The sequence below is a fragment of the Uloborus diversus genome, chromosome 3, assembly GCF_026930045.1.
Source record: "Uloborus diversus isolate 005 chromosome 3, Udiv.v.3.1, whole genome shotgun sequence".
Taxonomy (NCBI): Eukaryota; Metazoa; Arthropoda; class Arachnida; order Araneae; family Uloboridae; genus Uloborus; species Uloborus diversus.
This window is the reverse complement of record NC_072733.1, coordinates 32543951-32570015: the sequence shown is the minus strand read 5'-3', so window position 1 is coordinate 32570015 and position 26065 is coordinate 32543951. Positions and strand designations below refer to the sequence as shown.

Genomic DNA, 26065 nt, shown 5'->3' with positions numbered 1-26065 from the left:
TTAAATAAATTAAAGAAATAAAAATATTATTGAAATGTTGAATAAAATAAGCAAATATAAGGTAGCATGTAGTAAAAACCCATTCAACAATAAAAATGATTGAAATATTTGCAGTATGCACAAATATTGAAGTCTCAAACGAGGCACGCAACTTTCGGCGCAGCACGTGTTTGATGTTGTTGGCGTGATTCCAAAACATACGCTTTTGGCAGATGTCGCGGAGGATAAAGATACCAAGTGGAAAAATAGAAATAATAAGAAAATGGGGAGCAAAAATTGAGAAAATTCGGAATCTATTCCGATTTTTGAAAAAAATAAGAGCGCTATGATGCCTGAGAGAGGCAAAAAAAGGGGGAAGACTTTAAAAGCCAACAGAAAAAGCCGGAAAAATCTCATCCCTGTAAACTAAAACAAATCATGGTTTCAACAAAAAAAAAGCAATTTAGATTTTTTTTTTCAAAAAAAAAAAAATTGTTTTTTTTTACCAACCCAGACTTGCCAGAGTTACTAACATTTTTCCAAAGATCCCTAGCATGTCGTACGATGATATCGTAAAACTACCGATACTATATCGTTACGCTACGTAATCACGATATTTTACGATGTCTGATTCAGCAAAGGGTGTGATATTGCGATACAGTAAACGACATTGTGACGATGCAGTACAAACGATATCTCCATGATATTGATTTGTCGACATCTACCTATATTGTATATGCGGCATAGCGAGGATGTCGTAACCTACAGTTCTGATATCCCAACATAACTTCACATTGTCTCGCCGACGATGTGACCGATATATTCTGTTTTTGAAATTTGGCTTTTAAATCACTTTCACAACCTGAAAATCGCGGAAATAAAAAAAAAATACAAAAAGCGGAAAATCGCAGGTCTGCGAAGATTTTCATCCAGCAATATTTTTGAAACAGGGTGTATGTCTCCAGGAAAGCAGTACCAGAACGAAGCGCTGGAGCATTCCAGCACCAATTCACCCTATACATACGCATTCAGAGATAATCATAAATCATACAATCTTAGGAGCAAGGAAAAATGTTTAGGCATTAGACAAATTATTTCTTGAAGTTCATAGGAAAATTAAGTGTAGCATGGCAGCTGAAAGATTCCTGAACAAAAGAGCAAGTTGCCAAGGTATTTTTATTATTATTATTATTTTTTTTTTTTAGCTGTCTGAGATTTGTCAGAACCAGTATTTATATATACATACATACACACAGTTTTTTTCATCTATGTAAATTGGAACATATATATACATGAATATAGAAACCAAATAATAGAGGAAAATATTTTTAAAAAAGATTATACCACAAGCATAAAAATGTGCTAAGCAGCCAAACAAATAAGCCAGGTTAATATCATATAAATACAAATCATATTTAATTTATTTTGTTATGTAACCTTGTGTGCTTGCTATTTTATTTATGTTTATATAATATATATATATTATATATATAGCATGTGTGGTAGATAAACAATAAAAGTGCAAATAACAAATTAATAACAGCAATACAAAAGCAAAATGAAGAGTCTATGGAGTTAAGTCTCATCAGCAGTGGAGAAACTCCACCTTAATGTGTTTCTCTGTCGGGTCCATGTCAAGTGATCAAAAATTTCAGAAATTTTTTCACTCACATTTTTCTATTTCTTTGAAATTTGGCTCATTGATTGTACCTTTCAAGGAAATAAAAAGTCCAAATTTTTAGATTTTTATCTCTTTTATTTTTTCATTTATGAGACTTTTTGGAAAAATCCTTTTTTTTTTCATGGATGCTTGAACATAAAATGGACGATAATTCAGCACCAGATATAGATAGAAAGATTTGGTAAAAAGCAGGGGCGGACTGGCCCTAAAATTTTTATGTGGAAAAATATTTTTGCCGGCCCTACCCAAAAAATTTTGGTTGTATTTTTCTGAACCCAAAAAGTTTCTAGTGGGGTTTTTCATTAGAAAGAAAAGAACAAGTTTTTTCGAAGACAATATGTCTCCCCCCCCCCCATCTTGTAGTATGGACAACTTTTCTCTGGCTGGTAAAGGAGGATATATATTAGTTTGTTTAAAGTCATGCTTTACTTTTTTTGTTCGTTTTTAATGTGTGTTGGCCCTGGGTATAGAATATCCACAATTTTAGGTGGTCCGGGGGTTTCTCCCCCGGATTAAAGTTTGAAAAAAGGTGTAAAATTCTACATTTTGAAGCCTTATAAGGGGTAATTGGAATGAAAAAATATCAGGAAAAAAAGAGAGCAAAACTTTTTTTTAAAAGTTTATTTCATTAATCTATATACTAATATTATAAAGAGAGAGGGTGGATTTTTGTGTGTGTATATGTTCAAGGTTATCGCCAGAACCACTGCACCTATTTGAAAAATTCCTTCACTATATGAAAGGTGCTTTCTTACTGAGTAACATAGGCTATAATTCAAAAAAATTCAATTAATCCTTTTTTTTATTCCAATTTAGGCCCAAATTTCACGTAAATTGCCTATTATTGGCGATTAAAGGGGTGAAAAATTACTTCACATTATATATTGTTGAAAAGGGTACAATTTTCCGCATTCTTAACAATTTGTTTCAATGGCTCTAACTTAATTACGGCGGGAGTAATTTGCGTTTTTAGTTCAAACTTTTTTAGGCTTAGCTGAAATTTAAGCACGACTTTCTTCATTAAATCTATCAGTAAAAAGTGAAGGAATTGTGCCACAGTTTTCTTTTTGACAGCATTGGAAAAAGCAAGATTTTTTACTCCAGATCTCTCTCGACCTTTGGTCGAAAAAATTAGCTTCTATCTTCAAATGAAAAAAGTTACAAGTGTTTTTAAATCAAATTCGAAACATGTCATTTTGATTCAAGTTGTCAACCATTTTATTTTCGCATTTCCATGCTTACGCTTTCTGAATTCATTGTTTCTTTCCTTATTTTGCATTTAATTTCTTAAACTTACTTTATACTATCCATAGTTACGCTTCTAAAATCCATCTTTCGCATTTTAATTTCTTAAAATTATTTTAATATCTGTCGTGATTGTTTGGAGGGGTAATTTTGCATGGTGTTTTTCTTCCTTTTATTTAAACCTAATTGTTAAATATAAGTCACTTAACACAATTTTTATTCTCAAGGTAGACCGAGAAAAGCCGTGCAACGCAGCTCTTAATATATATAGATTTGAAAGCTACTGTTAAAGTGATTTTATACTTTTTTGTTTGTTTGGCGAAACATTTATTACCAAAGAAAAAACATCTGCTTCACTCGCAAAAGGGCTGGGTTCCGGTAGCGTAGTCGCTTGGCGCAGAGCAGTTCAGTCTAGTATTACTTTTTAAAGCAACCGTAAATGTAATTCATTGTTTTGGCGATTTGTTTTGAAAGAAAAGAAACTTTTGATTTGTTTTTATCCTAGTGAAATGTACGACATTTTCTTCTTTTTTTCTGACGATGATTTTTTAATGTTTCACAGGATGTATTTTTTTTTTAGTTAGACAGATGAATTATGATAGCGTGGTTGCTGGGCGAGTTTGGCGATAAACAATAGAGTTGCGGAATAGTTTTTACATTTGAAAGATATTATTTGATGCTTTTCTTTTTGTTTATTTGGCAAAATATTTTAAATTGCAGTAAAAACCGCTTCAAGGCTAAATAGAGTTTTAAAGCAACTAAATCTAATTTAATGATTTAGCAAAAAGTTTTAAATTCCAAAGAAACTTTAAAAGTTTTTTTTTTGAAAAGGTGTGTACGCATTTTATACAAAGAAAAATGATCATTTCACATCAGAGGGGGAGGGGGGGGTCAATTTTTTTATTCAATGGACTTCCATTAAATTTTTAGCACGGGCATCGCCGTGCGGGTACTGCTAGTTAAGATAATAAAACTTGCTTTATGTTCGACAAATCAATAACAGCTGTCGACATTCAGAAAGAGTCAGGGAGGAGAAAAGATAATGCACTGTTACTTGCTCCAATGGGTTACGGTACAATAAGTAATTTGGTCACCCAGTGGCGTAGCGAGAAAAAATCCTTGGGGGGGGGGGGGGTATTTTTTTTCTGAAGTTTAAAATAAAGCTATGCCCTCGAGTTTACACACACACATATTTGTATATATATATATATATATATATATATATATATATATATATATATATATATATATATATATATATATATATATATATATATATTAGCCCAGTCAATAAAGGTTTCGTGTCGCAACTAATTTAGGGAAAGCTGAATTTTTGTAGGATGTGTCGCAACTAATTTAGGGAAAGCTGAATTTTTGTAGGATGTGTCGCAACTAATTTAGGGAATGCTGAATTTTTGCAGGATGTTAGCACATAAAGTAGACACTAAAAGAACACGAAGTGCTGACCCCCACCCCTCTTGTTTTTCTCCCTACCCCATTCGAAACATTGCAAGAGCAGTACTATGATTATTCGTTACTTGTGTCGCAATTAATTTAGGGAAAGCTGAATTTTTGCAGGATGTTAGCACATAATGTATACACTAAAAGAACACAAAGTCCCGACCCCCCACCCCTCTTGTTTTTCTCCCCACCCCCTCCGAAACATTGCAAGAGCAGTACATGATTATTCGTTATTCGTGTAGCAATGAATTAAGAGAAAGCTGATTCTTTGCAGGATGTTAGTACTTAAATTACACGCTAAGAAGCACAAAGTCCCGACCCCCCTCTGCCTCCCTCCCCAATCCTTCCGAAACATTGCACACTGATCAGTTCAGTACTATGATTATACACTTACAGCTCAAAAATTAATCATGTTACTGAGGAGTTTCTTTTTTTATTTCACTCCTAACAATATGAGAAACCAGTGGTGCCCAACCTATGGCCCACGAGCCACATTCGGTTCGCGAAGCTGATCCACGTGGCGCGCTGTTTGCGAAATGTTACAACTCGGAGAGTACTATTAATGACAATGTTCTAAATTTGGAGCCAAATATTTAGAAATTGGTTTATGAAAAACAGGTTGCATTTAACAAAAGAAGCATCAAATAATGATAAGAAAAATTTGTTTGCAATTTTCCTTCCCTTTTCGTATTTTCCCATGTCATTTAGAATAGAGTAAAACATTTTGAAATTTTATATGTGCTCCAGCCCGCGAGAACGATTTTAGTATGATCTGCGGCGCTTATGGGAAGAAAAGGATTGGGGACCACTGTTATAAACAAATTATATTACATACACTTTTTATGTAGATAACTAAGTTTCGCCGTTTTACTAACTTAATCACATACAGAAAACTCACTACAAAAATAAATTCAACAAACAACAGTTTTTTATCATTACGTCTTGGGAAGAAATGTTTGAACAAAACTTATAGATAACAGGGTTCATACCCTTTAGGCAGAAAAAAATTCAAGCACTTTTCAAGTACTTTTCAAGGTAAAAAATTTTGTTTTCAAGGCAATATCATAAATTTGTACTAAAAATATTGTATGCAGATTTCATTTACTACAAACGCATAGAAATAAGGCAATAATACAAAAAAGTATAGGAAAACAAAATTGCTTTTTCTACAACGAGAGACGCTTTGATGAAAGATCTACTGCGTTGAAAGTTTTTCTGAAAATGTTTGAAAAGTTTGGTCATAAAGAGAAGCAGATACCAAGAGGTTTGATTTTGAGGTTTTTCAAAGGCTGCAGCAGTCAGAGGTTTGTATATTTTCTAGAATCAGCAAATTAATACTTTAAAAAAAAACCTTTCATAAGTGCTTTTAACTTTTATGGGAAGAAACTAAAATACCCATGTTCAATGGCATTGCCAGAGAGGAGTTTTTGAAGTCACTCCTCCCCCCCCCCCCTGGTTTCAACATTTATTTCCAATATCTATACAGTGGTTTATTACAATATAAGGGCGGTTAGGACAAAAACACTACCCAGAAAGTTATTTCAGTTTGCACTATTAAGTTCTAAAAATATTAGGTTTGCAAATCATTTATAAGTATGCAAATCAATTATTCGTATGTATTTATTAGCTGTTCAGCCAATAAGGCATTTCAACTGTCCTCGAGTAAATTTAAAAATTAGGAAGTAAGAAAAGTTTATGAAAGTCCACAGTCCAGTCTCTACACCTCAAAATATACAAAAGCAGCTTAAGCAGTGATAAATACTCTGAATGCAAACTTGAGCCTATTCCGCTTTCATTGATTAACTTGCAATAGACAATAAATGTGCAAGTTCAGATTTATAGAGCCATATTTCGAAATTGAAAAGGTTCACAATAAGTTGACATATATTATGACAAAAGTAGTTTTATTTTGGGAAAAAAATGGGTTATTGTTGAAATTAGAATTTAAATTTAGAAAGGCAATAATGTTCAGGTGTAATTGTGATTTGTGAGTTCATAAAAAAATTACCTGAAAGTTTCAAAGAGCAAAATGGGGCGAGGGGGGGGGGGGGAATAATTTTTAAAACTAAGACCCCTATTACTTGAATATACATATGTACAACAATAACTTTTGCTATGCATACAATTCATAAAATAGTTTATTAAGTCAAAATATTCTGCATAGAAATACAATGCCCAGTGCCTGTTGATAACCAGCAACAGGTACTGGGCCTAGCTAGGCTGGTACTGGTCAATTTATTAGATCCAAATGAAGATGAATGACCCTCCTTAAGCTATCTACCCCTTTGCTGATTAAAGCCTCTTTCAGTAAGCTCCAAGTACCCACAACCTTAATAAAGTAGTAATTTTGAACATTTGAGGAAAAGGGGAAAATTCTAGATATAGGGAGGTAAAAGCATAAAAACGAACACTACTGGATTTCAAGTGAATAATCATTACACAACCACCCCTGTTATACACCTTATTTATTTTAGCAGACATAAAAAATGATGTACTTATAAATAAAATTGTATAAATCAACTTTATATTTAAAATACAAACTTTAAGTTAATTTGTTAGGTGCTCAACTGCTGAAATTTAATTTTTTTTTTTTAAAAATCTGTTATGACCAAAAATTAGGTAAAGATAATCATTCAAAATTGCAAAAATAAATAAGCAAATAATTAAACAAGACCAAGGTAATAAATTCTTTAACTCTTTAGTTATTAAAATAAAATAAGCTAATCTGATGTAGCAGTGTCAAAATAACTACTAATTGCCAAAAATATAAAATATTTACAAAATGCAAAAGGATTGAAATCTCAAACAAGGGAAGCAAATTTTCGCGAATTAAGTTTAATGTTGTCATGTTTCCCATAAAATAAACTTATATTTTACTGAAATTAAACATAAAATATGCTAATCTACGGTAGCAAATATGAAAATAACATCCGATTAGTGAATATATTTAAATATTTGCAAGATTGAAATTTCAAACACGAGAAGCAATTTTTCGCAAAGTCTGAGTTTGTTCGACGTGGCATGTTTCCCATGAAATAAATTTATTTGTTTTTTATTAAAATTAAACAAAAAATATACTAATCTAAGGTAGCATATGCGAAACTAACATTTGATTAGCCAAAATATTTAAATATTTGCAGGATGCAAAAAGATTGAAATTTCAAATACAAGAGCAATTTTCCGCGAAACCCGAGTAAGTTCAATGTTGTCATGGTTTCCAAATTAATTTCTTTGTTAATTAATGAAATTAAACAAAAAATAAACTAATCTAAGGTACCATATGCCAAAATATCTTTCGGTTGTAAAAAACATCAAAATATTTACAAGATGCAAAAGGATCGAAATCCCAAACACGGAAGCAATTTTTCGCGATGTTGCATACTGAGCACATGTTCAGAAAATTGCAGTGGTGAAATACTTTTTTAAAACTTCTAAGCACAATTCGTTGATTTTTGAGAGAATATAAGCACTAAGAAACTTTTTCAAGGTTTTAAAACTTTTTCAAGGTTTTCAAGCACTTGAAAATGAACTTTTTTTTTTCAAGCACTTTTCAAGGTTTTTCAAGGTCGTACGAACCCTGGATAATAGTACAATGGATGATCTGCAATCAGGGGTCTGCCCAGGATTTTTCACAGGGTCCGTTTTTTGTGAAAAATCAAATAATTTTGTGAAAAATGAATTAGTTTTGTGAAAAATCAAATAAATTCGCAAAAAAAAAAATCAGAATAGGGTTCAGCAGTTAACTTTTTGACCCAAGACACTCTTAAAAAGCACAGAATTTCTTTTAAAACTTATAAATTCCGTGATTTTAACAAAAACAAAAAGATATTTTAATTGTATACCTCTTAACAAAGCGTAATAATCATCAAAAAATCGAAAAATCGAATTCCCATAGCGGATGCAAAGAGATCGCAATTCTCAAAGTGAAGGCACCCAAAAGTATAAAAACGGCTTGTAAAAGAAATATTTTTGACAAAATCAATTTTAAAATTGCATTTTAGAGTCCTATGATAAACATTTCATTAATATTTGTGGACACAGTTGACGCAAAAATAATCGGATGTTAAAAGATTGCATTTTTCAAAATGTAGACATCTAAAGGAAAAAAACCGGTAATTAAAAGAGTTTATTTAAAGTTAATCATCCTTGTTAGCATCGAAAATTCAAAACCCATATAATTTTCTCCCAAAATAACAATTAAACATTGCACCGCACCATATAAACGCAAATATTGACAAGCTGGTAAAATGATGAGAATATTTTCTAATCAAGTCATTATAAAGGTTCAACGCCAGACGCTAAGTGGTGATAATTTTGAAGTTGGTAACCCTATATGAAGCGATCATATTTTTTCCCCACCCATATCCTCCCTTTCCCCTATCCCTTTGCAGTTCTAAGTTCATTTCGCAGATATATATCATTATTGTTTATTAAATCATGAGCGGGGGGGGGGGGGAGAAAAGTGCTTACCAATGCCTTTTCAGAAAAGTTGACAACACCGCTGCTAATTAGATGTGATAAAACAAACAACCATTATATTTATTAGGCAGTAGCAATTATTTATCCCTTGCAGGAGCATCGCAAGAGTGCCGATTTTTTTTTTTTTTTTTTCCAAAATTAGCCGATTTTGTATAAGCTGATCCCTCTAATTTGACTTTAAAAAAAGTTCCAAAAATTGTCGGTTTATACACAGAAATATGCTATACACAGAAATATGCGTTATTTTGCTTTCACATTTGCTCTTTCAATAAACAATTTGTGAAAGATCCGATCTTGTTTATCAGAATTTTGTGAAGGGTCCGTTTTGTTTGATCAGGATTTTGTGAAAGGTCCGTTTTGGTTGATCGGATTTTTGTGAAGGGTCGGTTAACGGACCCAAATATCCTCTGGCCAGACCCCTGGCAATAGTCATTTAGTTGAAATGGAGCATCAATGTAATTATGTTCACTTTAAGGTTTTACAACGAAAACGCAATATTTTGTTACAAAAGTTTATAGTTCGTTTGTGTCGCTGATGGTCTACAGAATAATGTTTGGTCCAAAAATTTTGCTACAGTGCATTCCACTACAGTGTCCACAAATAGACGAGCAATTGAACACAGCTTTAGGACAGTTACAGTTTGTAACACACAAAGTTTTACAATTGCAAGATTATTAGTATAAGTTCATTATTTTGCAGACTACTATCGGTGACACAAACAAACTATAAACTTTGGTGACAAAAAATTGTACAATGGCAGTAAAACTTAAAGTGAACGTCATTATATTGTTGCTCCATTTCAACTAAATGACTGTCATTACATTATTACCTATACATTTTTTCCAAACATTTCTTCTCAAGACGTATGGATAAAAAACTATAATTTGTTGAAGTTACTTTTTGTAGTGAGTTTTGTGTATATGATTAAGTTATTAAAATGGTGAAACTGAGCTATCTACATAAAAAGTATGTAATATAATTTGTTTGTAAGAGTGGTCCACAACATTTTCTTCCTGAGAGCCGCAGATCAAGTAAAATTGTTCTCGCGGACTAGAGTACATATAAAATTTCAAAATATTTTTGCCTTTCCTAAATGAAATGGGAAAATACGAAAAAGGAAAAAAATTGCAAATCAATAATTGTTGTTATTATTACTTGATGCTTATTTTGCTCAATACAACCTGTTTTTCAGAAACCTATTTCTAAATATTTGGCTCCTAGTTTGTAACATTGTAATTAATTGCATTCTTCGTGTTGTAACGTTTTAAAACAACGGGTCACACGGATTAGCTTTGCGGGCTGGATGTGCCGTAGGTTGGGCACCACTGGTTTATAATATTGTTAGGAATGAAATAAAAGAAGGAATTCCCCCGTAACATCATTAATTTTTGAGTTGTAAGCATATAATCATAGTACTGCTCTTGCAATGTTTCGGAAGGGTTGGGGGGGAGGGAGCAAGAGGGGGGTCGGGACTTCGATTTTTTAGTATATAGTTTAAGTACTAACATCCTGTAAAAAAACAGCTTTCTTCTTATTTTTTGCGACTCGAAAAGCGTATAATCATAGTACTGCTCTTGCAATGTTTCGGAGGGGGTGGGGAGGAAAGAAGAGGGGTGGAGGTCGGGACTGTTTTTTTTAGTGTATACTTGGTGTGCTAACATCCTGCAAAATTCAGCTTTCCCTAAATTAGTTGCGACAAAGTATATTTTTTTACCTTCATTGACTGGGCTATATATATAATCTTTTGGGGCTCATGGGGGGTTCTAACCCCCTATCCCCCCATGGCTACGCCACTGTGATCCATGGGTGCAAGTTTGGTGATGTGTTCAAGATGGAAAATATTTTCAGCCCCCCCCCCCTCCCCCCGCCCGCATGCGGGCTTAAGGAAAAATTTGTATGTACAAATGTTACAGATTTTAACAATGCCATTTTTGGAATCTGTTTGATTTAAATTTTAAGCATTAAAATTAATATTTAAGTGTTTTGACATAATTCCAAAAAATCTAAAATCCGGTAATAAGGGGGGGGGGGGGTCTGGGGGCTCTTCCCCAGAAATTTTTTCAAATTGAAGTCCAAAAAACGCTGTGGTAGGCCATTTTGGTAAAGTTCAGGGAAAGGAGGGGTTCAGCGACTCTTACATCAATTATTTCAAACTGATAGTCCCAAAATCACAATATTGGGCAACCTTCAAAAAATATTAAAGAAAGAGGAGGGAGGGGACGCTATGGGCTTTCCCTAAATCGAAGATTTAAAAACGAAATTGTAATTTAAATTTCATAACGTTTATACGCTTTTTGAATGCACTATTGAAGGGATGGAGTTCAGGAAAACTCCTTCGGCAATATTTCGAAATTGAAGTTTTAAAAACGCAATTTTAGACGATGTTGGATAATGTAAGGGGTAAAAGCGTTTGCAGCACCCCACCATTAGTTTTTTGCCGATCCTAAACGTTTTTGTTGTAGCAATAAAATCGCTTAGGACATAAGATTTTCACTTTTGCAACATAAATCAGTTCTGATTCGAAAGTCTACCCAAGGTAGTGCCAACAAACTAGAAAAGAAGGAAAGGTGGGGGAAGGGTAAGGCCGACTTATAATGAACTGTCACCATTCCCCCACAGTGTTCATTTGAAAAAGAATTCTTTTATTAGATAGCAGGTGGTGAAATTAGCAATAAAAAATCGCTTCAGTGAAGTAGATATATTTTTTAAACAAGGTACCCTTTCCAACATTCATTAATTAAAAAAAGAAATAGGGGAACTGAATCCTAACTCCAGGCAGGGTTCCCGAATCGCATCCCTCTTAAGGCACTCAAATATAGCCTAAAGTGGCGCTTTAAATATTTTTGAGCATCAAAGAATTTTCGGAAGAGAACTCCCGAACCCCTTCCTCTGAGTTCACCACAAATGTCCTAAATTTCAATTTTTAAGGCTTCACTTTCTAAATTGTTTTGTAGGAATAGCACCCCTCTTACCTATAAACATGACTTATGACCGCCTAAAAATTTTAATACTTTAATTTTGGAAACTTTTTGAAAAAATCTTCCTACACCCTTCCCCCTTAAGTCATCCAAAGATAGCCCAAAACAAAGCTCTTAAAATTTTAGAAACTAAAATGTTTCGGGCTGGGGGTGCGGAATACCACCCCCCCCCCCTCTCATTGTGTTTACTAAACGCAGTGTAAGTTTTTGTTTAAGATTTATTTTTCTATTGAGAGAGCAACTCCCTTCCAAACATCGCCAAAGACAACCCAAAGTTTTAAGACTTCAATTTCGAAAATGTTTCGAGAAAGACCCTGAATTCCCTAACTCTTAACTCACTCAAAAATAGCCAAAACAGCATTTCAATACTTCAGGGAGAGAGACCCCCCCCCCCCGAACTCTTTCCTCTAAGTTCATTAAATTTTACTAAAATTTGCGGTTTCCCTATTCATCACCGAAGATTTAAGAATTTAAATTCTGAAACGTATTGAGAGAAAACCTTCGAATTCCCTCTTCTTAAGTCATCCAAAGATTACCTAAAGCTGAGTTCTGAATACTTCAGCTTTGAATATTTTTTGGGAAAGGAGAACCCCGAACCCCAAGACGGTTTAAAGTTGCGCTTTTAAGACTCCAGTTTCGGAATTTCGCCTAAAGAGAGCCCCCTCCCTCTCTCTTGACATTGCCAAAGACAGCCTAAAAGATTTAAGACTTCAATTACAAACAGTTTTCGGGAGAGGGTCGCAAATGCCCTTTAACTTAAGTTATTTAAGTATAGCCTCAAATAGTTTTTAATACATCAGCTACAAAACATTTTCATGTTAGAACACCAAAACCATCTCTCATAAATTCACCAAAGATTGCCTAAATTAGTGTTTTTAAGACTCCAGTCTTCGATTCTTTTTTAAAACCCACTTTTATATCATTAGAGACAGCCTAAAACTTTTTGACTTTTAAATTTTTAAGAGTTTGCACTGGAGAAATATCGAACCACTCCTAGCTTCAAAAATATTTTCAATTCAGTTTTTCGATATTTTTTACTGTAACCCGTAACCCCACACCCCCTAGATTGTCCAAGATATCAACGTTTTAAGACCTTAGTATCGTGGGTTAATTTGCGGACAGATTACCCTCTTTGCAAGAGCAGCAATTTTTCGCAAACTCGTGCTGCCGTTTTTTTTCTCCTTTCCTTTCTCTCCCTCCCCCCACCCATATTTCCATTCTAGCGAGTGTTCGAATCGATGACATTAGAATTTAATGATTCCTCAAGTCATTGTCAAAAATGCAGAAACGGTTTTCCCATCGGTGTTTCCAACCAGCTAGAAATCCCCCCCCCCTCGATTATTTCCAAAATTCCCATTTTCATTAAAATCTTCAAAATCTTGATAAGTTTCTGTTTTACATGGTATGTGGACGCCCTTTACTGTGGCAAAAATATTTCATCTTGTCAGCAATCACTCTCAATCAGTGATGCAGATTCAACTCTTAAGACATTTTAAGAGCGTACATAATTTTCATTTATGCGTGTCAAGTTTGCAAAAAAAAAAAACCCACAAATGAAAAAAACGAAAGGATGATCGAAAATAGCATGGGAAAAGGCTAAATTTTCAATTAGAGCCGATTGCTTCGAAAAATTAGGGAGAATAGCGAGCAACTCCTCGGTCTGCAATGCAGCGAGTTGAAAATAAAGCTATACCTAAAAAAAGTCAAACGGCGCGAGCCGAAAAGTCACTCCTCCAAAAGCACGTTGCAAACAAAACAAGCACAAGGCGGAAAACCGCGAGAATGTCGATGTAAATTCGTGGTTATGGAACGGTCCAGTAATATTAAAGCATATTTTTCAAACACTCAATTTTTCTTTTTTCATTCAAAATTAAAAGAAAGTCATTGAATTTCTTTCCGTCCCGACCTCCGTCTCGGAAATTTTGTCAAGACGGAAATCCGTCCTGAGACGGAAGGTCTTGCACCCATGCTGTGATCACCCCTCAAATCCATCAACAAATACAACAATGAATTAAATACAAACCGACCAATAGTGAAAAATGCTTTAAAAGAAAAGGTGTACTCTACAAATTTCAAAAATGGGGAACGAGAGGGTTACATGTTACCCATTTTTACTATTCATAATTCAAACACTTGATGAGAAATAAAATGAAGCACACTTTGCTTAGGAGTTTCAATGACTTATCTAGTTATTTTCAAGGACTCTAGACTCTAGGTGATGTAGTTTTAGACTCAGGTCAGAAAACCACCAGATCTAATCATTTTGTTTAAAAGTTTAATCATTTTTGTTTTCGGTCTCGAACATAAAACATTAAGATTCAACAACTCTAACCCTTTCAATTCGAATTTTTACATCACGTATTTTTCGAAAATAAATATTTTAAATTTTCAATGGAAATAAAATATAACAAACAGAAAAATTAAACTTGTTTTTTAAATTTACGCTACAACACTCTCAAATTTGAAAATGAAGCAAATGGTATTTCTAAATAGTAAAAATGTCTATCAATAATTTCTGCTGGTCTGTAAGAGAATTATATTGTCTTGGTTGTCTTGGCTCGAACATAAAATGAATTTAAAATGTTAATTAGAAACTTAAATGGATAGATTGTACTTGTAAGCTTTTAGTTCTATACATATTAATTCCTACTTTTTGTAATAATGAGAAAAAAGGTTTTTGTATTCAGCATACCACAGCATTTACAGGTTAAAAAAAACACGTTTCGGCACTACAAGCTGCAATTATGTCTCGAAATTTCGCGAATTGTCGGACAAAATTTGCTGAACAATTAATTTTTTGGGCGGTCACAGCGACCTCCCGTGACCTCTCATTAGGCGCCTCTGGTTAAATAACATTCTTTTTTGCATTATTTTTTTTACTTTTGTATGCATCTAGAAAACATGCAATAATCTGCTTGATATCCAAACTCGTTGTTAAACTTTAAAAAATGAATAATTGAAAAAAAGCATTTTTTCCCAGGTTATATTTGCATTTAATTATAAATATGCATCAAAAGTACCGAAACAATGTTCAAGTTTGAGACCTGTGATAAAATGTAAAAAAAGTTTTCAATTGTAAAGACTATATCTAAAAGCTTGGTTCGTACTAAAAGGTATAAAATAAGTATATGGTTTCTTAATTGCAACACTGGAAAAACTGCAGTTTATCTTAATATCTTTAGTTTAGGGTTATTCTAAAGCATCCAATAAAATTTAAATTAAAAATTCAGAAGAAGAAATAGAGGCGGTATTATATAAAAGTTATTCATAAAAAGCTGCGTACCGCCTTCTTCTTTTTCTCTTAAATTTTCAAGTGGAACTTTATTGATTGCTTTAGAATTTCTCTAAACAAAAAATATTATGATCAACTGTAGTTTTTAGTGTTTTAATCAAGAAATCATACTTATTAGTGCGAATCAAGCTTATAGAAATAGTTTAAGAAAAAAAAAACATTTTATCTATTTTATTTTTATGTTTTGAAATTTATTTGAGATGTGCCTTTTTGAAATTAAAAACCTATTTACTAGTTACCTATCCTTCTTTGAAAAAAAAAAAAAGATAAACCAACGGTATTGACTTTTGTTTAAGTATAAATGAATTGCTCATCAAGTGAGAATAGCTAATATTTACTATTCATCAATATTTTCAATATTGTTGATTTGTATGCTCGAATTGAAAAGCATTTTGAACAAGTAGAGAAAAAAAAGCACTTTTAAAAACACCCACAAATATAGTGTTTCTTAAGTTCAGCTTTGAAATTAATTTGACAAATTTATTAATATTTCATTCATTATTTTTTGGCAAAAATTAAAAAGCAGAAGTATGATAAATATTTTTCAATGTTTTTAACAACAATTAAAAATTAGAAGTAAAACGCCGCGTTTATGACGAAGAAAGTAAAATGAAAAATAAGCCTTTAATAATAAAAATACCTGAACTAAGCCCCAGAGGAAATGACATACATCCCCCTCCTCCCTTCCCTCATACACAACCTTGACTCGAAGCGCAGCGAAAAGAATGAGAGGGGGTCAAAACACTCATTAAAAAAATCATAAAACTACTATACGTCATACAAACACCGACACACGCACATATAAATATGAAGATGTGTTACAAGGGGGCCACAGCCGCCGAGAGTCGATGCGGAATTCGTAAAATGTATACTGCTTGGACCGACAAGAGGCCATGTCAGCCAGCCTGCCAGGTAGTTGTAAACTAGGCACCCGGCACTTGAAAGGGCCTGGATCGGAATTGGAGTAGCATAAGTTTGATAAGTTTTTTGTGAGAGTGGGCCCAATGACCAGACTGACAAGGAGCCCGTCTTGGCTCTCGGCGGCCCTGTTTCCAATTAGGCTAACATGGCCTCTCGTTAGCACTGACACAAGCCCCATGAAAAGTTTTTCGGGACACCTCCCTGAGCTATCGGTATCCCTTTGGGGCCATAGTCCGAAAATTTCGCTCCTGCTGCTCTGATCTCTTTTCGGGGGAACCAGCCCGTCTGGCATTTGCCCTAATGCCTACATAGCCAGTCCACCCCTGCACCCCACAAAGTGATTGTTTCCTCCCTTCGTAACAAGATACGGCAATAGTTCGGCAAGAAAAGTGTGACCACTGGACAAGGAAAACCATCTATCAACATCCTCTTCCCCCAATTAGTTATGACTGACTCTAGAAAAACGAGAACAGCCCAGGGTCTTAGAACGGCTGGCCCAGCTAAAATATTTTTTTTTGAAGTAAAGTTGACAAAAACGATACATACACGTTGAAAAAAAGAAAATGACCCAAGTTAGGTGCGCCCCATGTGCAATTTTCCACATCTCCCACATGACCAGTCCGCCCCTGGTCAAAAGCATTTTAAAGTACATTAGTTGCTGTTTAATATGATATGCAACATGACCAATTTTGTAAAAATTTTCATCTTTAAAAATTAAATTTTAAACTTCTTAGAAAACATATAATGAATTTTTGTAGAAAACTCTCAAAAATTTGTGTGTATTTTATCTTTGTTTGTGCAAAATTTTAGGTTGGGATCTCAATGGGATCATATGCTTATGAATTTTTGAATAAAATTTGACTTAAGAAATAATGAGAATTTTCTGATTCTATTTAGTTAAATATGGGATTCTATTACTGGTGATGGTCAAATGAGTAGCAAGTGAACATGACTATGCTTGAAATGAACTGGCATGAACTTGCAGATTGGTAACCCCCCCCCCCCCCCAACACCACTTTTAATCTTTTTTTAGTTTTCAAAATGTAACAAAATAAAATAAAATGTAAAAAATTAATAGTAAACTTATTCAAATGTGGTTAATGTTCTTCTTTAAAACAAGGCGAAGTATACCCCCCCCCCCCATACATGTGATTAACACTATACTAGTATCACGCCTTACTTGGGGATTGAATTTAGAATTATTTTTGACCCATTTGTTTTCTTTTTTTTTCAGACCAAGTGTTTCCTTTTAGATCAAAACTTCACAAAGTGTACTTGATTAATTCAATATCTGATAAGGAAAGTTATGATTAATATCATTCCCTACCCTAGCACCAACCCTCAATTTTGGAAAGAGGAAAGAAATAATTTGCCCCAAGTTAAAATAGCAAAATAGTGTTCCCACCATGTTGTTTTAGTGTTTTTCCATTCTTTTCACACAAAAATACAAATAAATCAAAGTATCAGATCATACGTCTGTCGACACATAACTTTCTACAACATCTGGAGTGCAGCTGTTTTTTCTATTCTTTCTTGCTTGTTTTCTTTTTAATTTCTGTTGTGAAGGAGAGTAATGCAACAAGATCTATCTATTCAAAAATGAAAAGCTGTTATAGATCAAACAAACTTTGCTATTTTGAGCATGACCTTCCATGTTGTTAAGCTTCATTCCAGATTGCTCCCCCTCACTCTACCATCCCTATTTCCGAAAAAAAAAAGCTGCAAATGAGTGTGGTTCTATTCAGTGATGTTCCCATCAATTTTTCTGAGGGTATACCCAAAGTAATCCACTATGCACAACATGTGTACGCATCATATACTTAATATGTCCGAAAAATGTTTGAGAGCATATGGTGTATCTAGAGTATAGCCCTGGTTCTTTTTATCTGTTAAAGTTTTCCCAACTTTTAGTGTTTTTGATTCCCCCCCCCCCCCCTATTTATGAGCCTCAGTCACTTCTGACGTTTGGCAGCGTTTGTTTTGATTATTACTCTTACCTACCAGATTTTTTTTTTGATTTGAAAACAGTTTTGAAAAAAAAAAAAAAGATAAAAAGTGGCGGGGGGGGGGGGAGGCTTGAATCTACAAGTTTATTTCTGCTCATATCAAGCATAGTCATGTTTACTAACTACTCACTAGACAATCACCAGTAAGAGAGCCCCATATTTAACTAAATAGAATCTGGAAAATATCATTATTTCTTAAGTCAAATTTTATTCAAAAATTCATAAAAATATGATTCCATTGAGATCCCAACTTGAAATTTTGCACAAACAAAGATAAAATACACATTTTTTTTAAAATTCATTATATGTTTTCTAAGAAATTTAAGTCTTAAATTTAAATTTTTAAAAATGAAAATTTTAACAAAATTAGTCATGTTGCATATCATATTAAATAACAACTAATGTACTTCAAAATGCTTTTCACCAAATCTTTCTATCTATATTTGGTGCTGATTTGTCTATTTTATGTTCAAATATCCATGAAAAAAAGAGGGTTTTTTCCAAAAACCAAAGCCACATAAATTAAAAAATAAAAAAGATAATCTAAAAACTTGGGATTTTGATTTCCTTGAAGGGTACAATCGATCAAGCCAAATTTCAAAGAAATACAAAAATGTGTTGAAAAAACTTGACACTTGGATCACTTGACATGGAATGACCCTGTCAGACTATTTACTTAGCTTATATTAGTTTAGCTGCTTTTGCACATATTTAGGCTTCAAGTCTTTTTGTAACTTTCAATTTTTATGTATTTATTAACATACACATAATACACAGTGTTTTTAAGTTTTTAAAATTTGGAAAAAAATGACTAACCTTTACAACTTGGTTCCAAAAGGGGTGCATTACATAGTTGCTTAAAGGATTGGTATCAATTGCACTATACTAGAAAATGAAGTGAGAACTTTAAACATACGTGTAAATAGTATACCACAGTACAAAAAACAATTATTAATAAATTTTTTCAAGTAAATCTGGAAAGATATCTCAAAAATGAAAAAAAAAATCATGAAATTATGAGCAGTTGGTAATTACATTTCATTAACATAGACTAATTTAAACATCTCTTTAATTTGACAAAGGCCAACAGTATCTGAGAAAGAAGCATTTTGGAGGCCTAATTGATTTAACATTTCATACATGTTTGCAGAATTCTTGAAAGCAGTAGGGATTCACCCTATATCCAGCATCCAGCAGATTTTTGACTATCTGATAACCGATAGATCAAGGCAAGGTATTCCGCCAGTTACCTGGTATTGATTTACAGAGTTCCCACTCTTTCAGCAGATTAAAAAATAGGGCCTTTATATGGCCTTTTTACGGCCAATTTTTAAAACTATTTAGGGCCACTTCACGCCAAAGGCGCACACCAATTCTCTTAAATTTATTTATATGTTTTTTTTAAATCTATCATTCATAATTGATGAGTAGCTTTGAAATGTGTTAAAAAGCATTTTTTTTTTTTTTTACTTGACAGCAGAGCTTTAAAATGTTGTTAACATGTTTAAAATGTCCCATAAAACTAAAGTTCTATGGCAGCTATAGAGTTGTATGATAGCTCATTTTAAAGACAATTACATGCATATTAATTTAAGATGTTTATGTAACTTCTTGTTGAATAATTGTTGAGAATTTTTTTTCATAAAAAGTTCAAAGATTTTAAAGATAACGTGAATTTCAGAGTGGGACCAGGAAAGGATCAACAGTTGCAGCAAATAATGTAGGATACATTACTGCAATTTTAGCTATGACTTTTTAGTAACTGCTGAACCCTTCATGGTCCCACTGAAAATTTTTGGACATTTTTATAAATATGCATTAAAATCAAACAGTATTAAAAAAAAAAAAAAAATAAAGGACACAATCACAAAAATTTTTGAATTTTTATATTTTAAAATTTTGAGGAAAAAAATGTTCTTTAAAATTATTCAAGTTACAAACTAAAGTGAATGTAATTCTCTTTAAAATGAGCAATTTTAAAACTCTGTTGCTTTCATATAGCATGAGCTATAACATTTGAAAGTGAAATTTTGCAAAATTTTTGCACATTATTTGCCATAACCTGCTGAGCCACTCTTAGTCCAACTCTGAAACATGTTGGATGAAACGTAGAATAATATATATATTGATACTTGAGGGGTGTCCATCTCCCAGAAAACAATGCTGTCCTCCCCCCCCCCCAATAGAAAAAACACCCAACTTCAAGTTTCAATGATGCAGTTAGCATCAAAGTTTTGAGATTTTGTTTTTACAAAAAAATTTTTTTTTTTTTGCAAAATTATTTGATTTTTTATAAAACTAAATTGGTTTTTCACAAAATTAATTAATTTTTCACAAAATTATTTGATTTTTCACAAAAACAAACTTGGTAAAAAAAAATCCTGGAGGACCTGTAATAATGTAATCCTGTAATAATGTATTTGAAGGGGAGGACACGACACATGGAACATGCGGCGCAGATAAAATTTTCAGCTGGGTATTTTTGCAGCATTTTTTTTCTGGGGAGAATATAAATCTTAGGGGGGGTCTTCATAGCTTTGAGGGGGGGACGTCGCTTTTCTGGAGATTGGCATACTTGATGTATCACTATGTATATACTGTTTCAAATTATTCTAAATCTTCCTGATTATATTACAAATATGAACTTGAGACGTTTAAGCTTAAGCTGCAGCAAAACGTTTTTTTTTTGCTTCTATAGTAAAATCAATGATAAATAAGCTCGAAACATTTTGAAATTAAAGTCTTGTTTCCAAATGAAAGGAAAATTTTGGTATTGTATGATTGTAAGGAAGAGAAAAATGAGAAATTTTATCTCAAGAACTTAGTTGGATCAGTTAATCATGGCGGTGAAGGTCTTCTTCAGTGAGTGTGCATATCAACAGACTTGGTAATTTCGAATTTATTGATGAAATAATGAATCATGCTGTTAAGTTAAATATTTTAAACTTTATTCCCAACATCCCAGCAGTTGGTTATTGGAAATAACTTAGTTTCTATCAAGATAACGATAACAAGCCCGTGACTTTTAATATTTGCATGTGGTGGAAAACATCTCTTAAATTCGAACTGGAGGTTAGATTACCAAAATACGACATTGAAACTAAATGCAAACAAGAAACAGTAACCCTCAATGTGTGGTTTGAACACTCAATCAGAAATGACAATAAATAAATAAATAAATTATGAAATCTAATAGTCCCAGATGTTTAAAAGCTATTTTGGATGCTGAATAATATCCTACTAAACATGGCCGTGTCCAAGGGAAGTGTTTAAAGAGTTAAACCCCTCCCATTGGGGAAAATATAATTAAAAAAAAAAATAAAAGGTAGAAAAGGGCACAGCTGGCTTAAAACTAACTTTAATGTCAAAGTTTGTACAGCAGCGGCTCCCAACCAGTGGTGGCAAGAGGTTTTCAGGGGGTTCGTGAAAAAAATATTGTAATGGCGGAGTTTTAACATGCCTGTTTCTGATGAAGTTTCATGTTCAAGTGGTTTCAGGGAAATTTTACTCCTTTTTTATTCATTTGTCTCTCGCACATTAACACATTTGTCTCGCATATGCACTCTTAACACGAAAATATTTGCATACTTCCTGGCATATTTTACATTTAAATAGTTTACTCTTCCATTGACAAAGATAGCCTTGAAGCCATGCTGAAAAAGCTCTACTACTTATGAATACAATGTCTTCCAATGAAAGAACTTGAAAGCTTTCATTTCCTAAGAAGCTTTTGATTTGAAAGATTGATTAAACTTGATGAAAACATTACATGGAGCAGATATGAACATCTTAAATATTTTGATGTTTAGTTTCTTTACCATTTGAGTCCGAGGAAGAGCTATCGCTCTTCTCATGTGTTGAGTCAAAAATACATAGAAGTGAGATCACGCTGTTGTTTGTTGCTATGATTTTCACACTATATTGACACTACAATTTACTTGGAGCTTTATTGTCGAAAAAGGGAAAGAATGGCTAGCAATCCAAGAATACCACAGGAAATATGAAAAATTAATATTACAGAAAATGTTCGTGAGATAAAGTTTGGCAGTGTGAAGTTTACACAGTAAAAAAAAATCAACGGAATTTAACCATGCAATTTAATTTGTGATATATGAAAATAAGGAATTTATGAAATTTGTGTAGAAAATTTCTCTTGTAATAAGTGAGCTTAAAAATATTTGTGTTGTTAAAAATTACATATTGTATAAAAATTAGAGTAAATGCGAATATTGAAAATAGAAGTTTTACTGCTCACTTAAAGCATAATTACAAGAAAATTCTTCAGCAATAAACGATTAACGTAAGCAGTGTATATCTTTATCAAACAGCTAGGCTCATAGTCTTTTTCAAAGAGACTTAAACCTAGAGATCTTTCTTATTTTACTGCAAGAAAACAAGTTCATTTAGTTAATCTGAGGTAGTTTAAAGATCATTCTTTAATTGACTCATGGGCGGAGTTAAAGGGGGCTAAGCCGCCTTTGACTGTTCATTAGCCTCCCTAAATGAAAAAGTACAAACTAGGTTTAAAGCCCTCTTTCTACACATATTTCTTGTTTCAAAATTTACTACTCTCCTAGCAATTCCAAAGAGAGTAAGGTGACAAGAGATGTCCACCAACTTAAGAGCAACGGCACTCTCCCCTAAATGTCAAAGATCCTCCCTTAAAAAAAAAAAGCCCCCAAAGTGAAAAAATATCCCTCAAAACATGCCCCCTTAGAAAATTCCAATGGCGCAGTCTGTGTCATAACCCTCTAATGTGCACCCCTGAGATGACTAAAAGATTACCTTTCTTAACATTACCACAGAGAACTTTAACATGTGTTTTAGAGCTTCAAAATATTACTGCTTTTTAGCTCCCCCTGATTCCCCAAATGAGGGTCCTGGGGCTTAGCCCCCCTAGATACAAAAGTCTAACTCCGCCCATGAATTGACTACTGATTTAGTGGTTAGAGATAAATGTACCCTATTGTCAGAAAAATTTCAGCCAAACTTTTTTGAGCCTCTTTGTTCCACAAATATCCTATTTTCCAAACTTTTTTCAAAGTTGGTTGAAGCATAAAATGATCACTGTGTTTATTTTTTGGAGAATTTGTTTTGTATTCATTTTTTAGTGGTCATTTTAATTTGTAGCAATATTTGTAATTCTGTATTTTGCAATTGTGGTTTCGTTCTTGTTATAAACTACGGAGCAGCATCAAACTTCAAAAATCTCCGAAATTTTATTATCTTTGCCCGTGTGTGTGTGTGTGTTTTTTTTTTTTTTTTTGCTTGTTATTTTTTACCTAGTACCCAAGGAGTTCGCCAACTGCTTTCGGAGTTTTGGAAGGGGTTCGCAAGGGGGAATAGGTTGGGAACTGCTAGTGTACAGCGTTCTTCAGTAATGGAGGAACCGTTAAATGGGCTGTCAAACAAAGTCAACAAACCAACACTGCGTTTCATATTGCTTCTCATAAGGAGGTTATAATGACTTGGGCGTTTAACAAAAAGAAATGTGTGCTGCCTCTGAAGATGCAAAGTAATTGTGTTTTGGTAATGTAATTTGCATTTGTAACAAACTCCTTCTTACTTAGTTTGCTAAGCATTATCCTACAACATAAAACCTGAAAATGTATGTCATAAAAGAATTTGTGATTTTTTTTCATACTTGGTTGCAATATAACAGAGAATAGGGTTTGAATCTAAACAAGCAATGAAATGAATAAATACCGACATTATTAGCACGTCTAGAATTTGCCTTCTGAAAGATGGGTTTTATAAATGTTTTTACAAAATTGTTTATCAGGACTTACTAGAAACAAAAACAATCGGAATAAACGAAAATTTGAATAATTTGAATAATAATCAAAAACATTCTCAAATATGCATTTTATCTTGTATTACAACAAAAAACAATGCTTCCTAACACAACTTCATATGACCGTTTCTCGCAAATAATGCTTCATCATTTATGGTTTAGCTGCAGCTGTGTCGGCTGATGCTCCCAAGTACGTCATGATGTTTGTTAAGCTAATGTATGTTCTAAGTAGGATTTGTACATTAATCAAAAAAAAAAACGAATGTTTGGCACATTTTTAGTTTCGTTAGTGCAATTGTAGTTAAAAATAATTGTGTAAGTAAACAGATCTTTGTTTAACCCTACAAATTTGATCCGGATAAACGAGGTTCTACTGCATATAAAAATACAATTAAAGAATTGGCAATTCTATTATTGCATTGACTACCCCCCCCCCCCAGCTAGGCCTTTCATTGTGACCATTTAACATAAATGAATTACCTATTTGACACACTGTTGTATTTTACTGACAATGCAGGTAAGAATGAAAAAACAATGAAAGCAAAATCCTTCCTTTTATGCAACCCTGGACACAGGCCAGCTATAGTGAAAAGTTAGATTATTACTAAACTGTGCAGATATAGCGAGATCAAGTTTTAGGTACTATTTGATCATTGATTTCTTAAAAATCAAGTTTTGTTCCATTATTTTTTTCATGTAGTTTTGTTAAAAACAGACCATAGATCTTATGATAAAATACCTATTCAGAAGTATTAATTTATTTATATATATATATATATATATATATATATATATATATATATATATATAATATATATATATATATAGGGGTCTATTTCATTAAAAATGGTGACTATACCAGCACTAATTGATGTTATTGATATAATTCTGTCCTGTGTACACATTTCGAGTTTTAGTGAAAAAAGTAGCATATAATACTCTGGTGTACAAGGAAACCAAATTATCTTACAGCTTGAATTAAGTTTCTTTTCATGTAGAATAATTATTATTTTTTTTTATTGAAAATAAATGTTATTAACTTTCAAATACATTATTATGTGCAATACCTTTTTTTAATTTTTCAGGAGTGGAAATAAACTTTTCCGAAAAAAAAAGCTTTTTTTCCCCAAATTTCCGTTTTTTTTTTTTCTGACTATTCTCATCGCTAAGTAAGGTTAATGTAATCTGTCATAAGTGAGGAAGAGAAAAGCAACTAAACTTTCAGTTTAACATCTGAGTGTTTTCCTCTGCATTAAAATAACTTAGAATGTGATAACATTCGTAGGTAACAATTTAAATTTTGTACTATGATATTTTAATATAATTTTCATTTGATGGCATAAAAAAGCATGTTTTGTCGGACAATGAAATTTGTTAACTATTCGGTTGCCGAATATTCTGTTTTTGCCGAATATGCAGTAACCGAATATCAACAGAATATTCGATGCGTCTCTTAATTCTTACTATCGATTTGGCAATTGATTTCGTATAGCTTGAACCACAATGAATCAAATTCTTTTTTAGTGGAAAAAAAGGTACGCCAAGATTGCAAATATCTATACTCGAAACAAAGAGCATAAATTTTACTCATTACCATTAAACGATGTAACATTTCGTATTCACATAAAAACTGGAGCAATATTGATTAAAAGACATAGAACAGAAAGACAGGGGAAAAAATCACAGCCAAATGCTATTTAACGAGTTTGATTACTAGAATATATATTTCAAAAAGCAAAAATTAAAAAATGAGTAAGATATCAGAGATCGTTTTCAGATATGATTAAACGAAAATAGAGAATTTCAAATACCTTGTAATTTTCAAACCCCCTAATCCTTTCGGGGGACAAGTACTGGTAATACATGACCAGCAGAGAAACACTTTTTCGTGAGGCCCTATGGTCAGTGATGAATTTTATTTAATGTGCACACAAATTTCTCTCAAATCTGCGACAGGTTACAGGATTCCGAAAAACCACGCCACTTTCAGCTGCGAAAGATGAAAACAAACTACGGTTATGATTATGAGCAAAGAGGACTGCTGCTTCCGCATTAAAATTATCAAAAGATAATAAAGTGCGGACGTTGCTACTACTCCTCGAAAATAAGCAGCTATGATTGGCTAACGTAGTCTACTCCAGTAGGGACTACTTATTGGCAAAATAATCGCTCATTTTGGCGAAAAACTTCTAATTCTACAGGAAATAAATTACATGACGAATTATACAG

General features: G+C 33.0%; 1 protein-coding gene across 1 annotated transcript in view; it reads right to left on the bottom strand.

Moving 5' to 3' along the window:
• Window positions 1-25777, bottom strand: part of LOC129218324 (ethanolaminephosphotransferase 1-like) — an 83732-nt gene extending 57955 nt beyond the window's left edge. The window contains exons 1-2 of the mRNA XM_054852560.1: window positions 25648-25777; window positions 18859-18927 (exon numbers count right to left, since the gene is read on the bottom strand). Of these exons, the coding sequence (XP_054708535.1) occupies window positions 18859-18927; window positions 25648-25701 (123 nt within the window). The 5' untranslated portion in view covers window positions 25702-25777. The remainder of the gene's footprint in view (window positions 1-18858; window positions 18928-25647) is intronic.
• Between the last annotated feature and the right edge of the window lie 288 nt (window positions 25778-26065).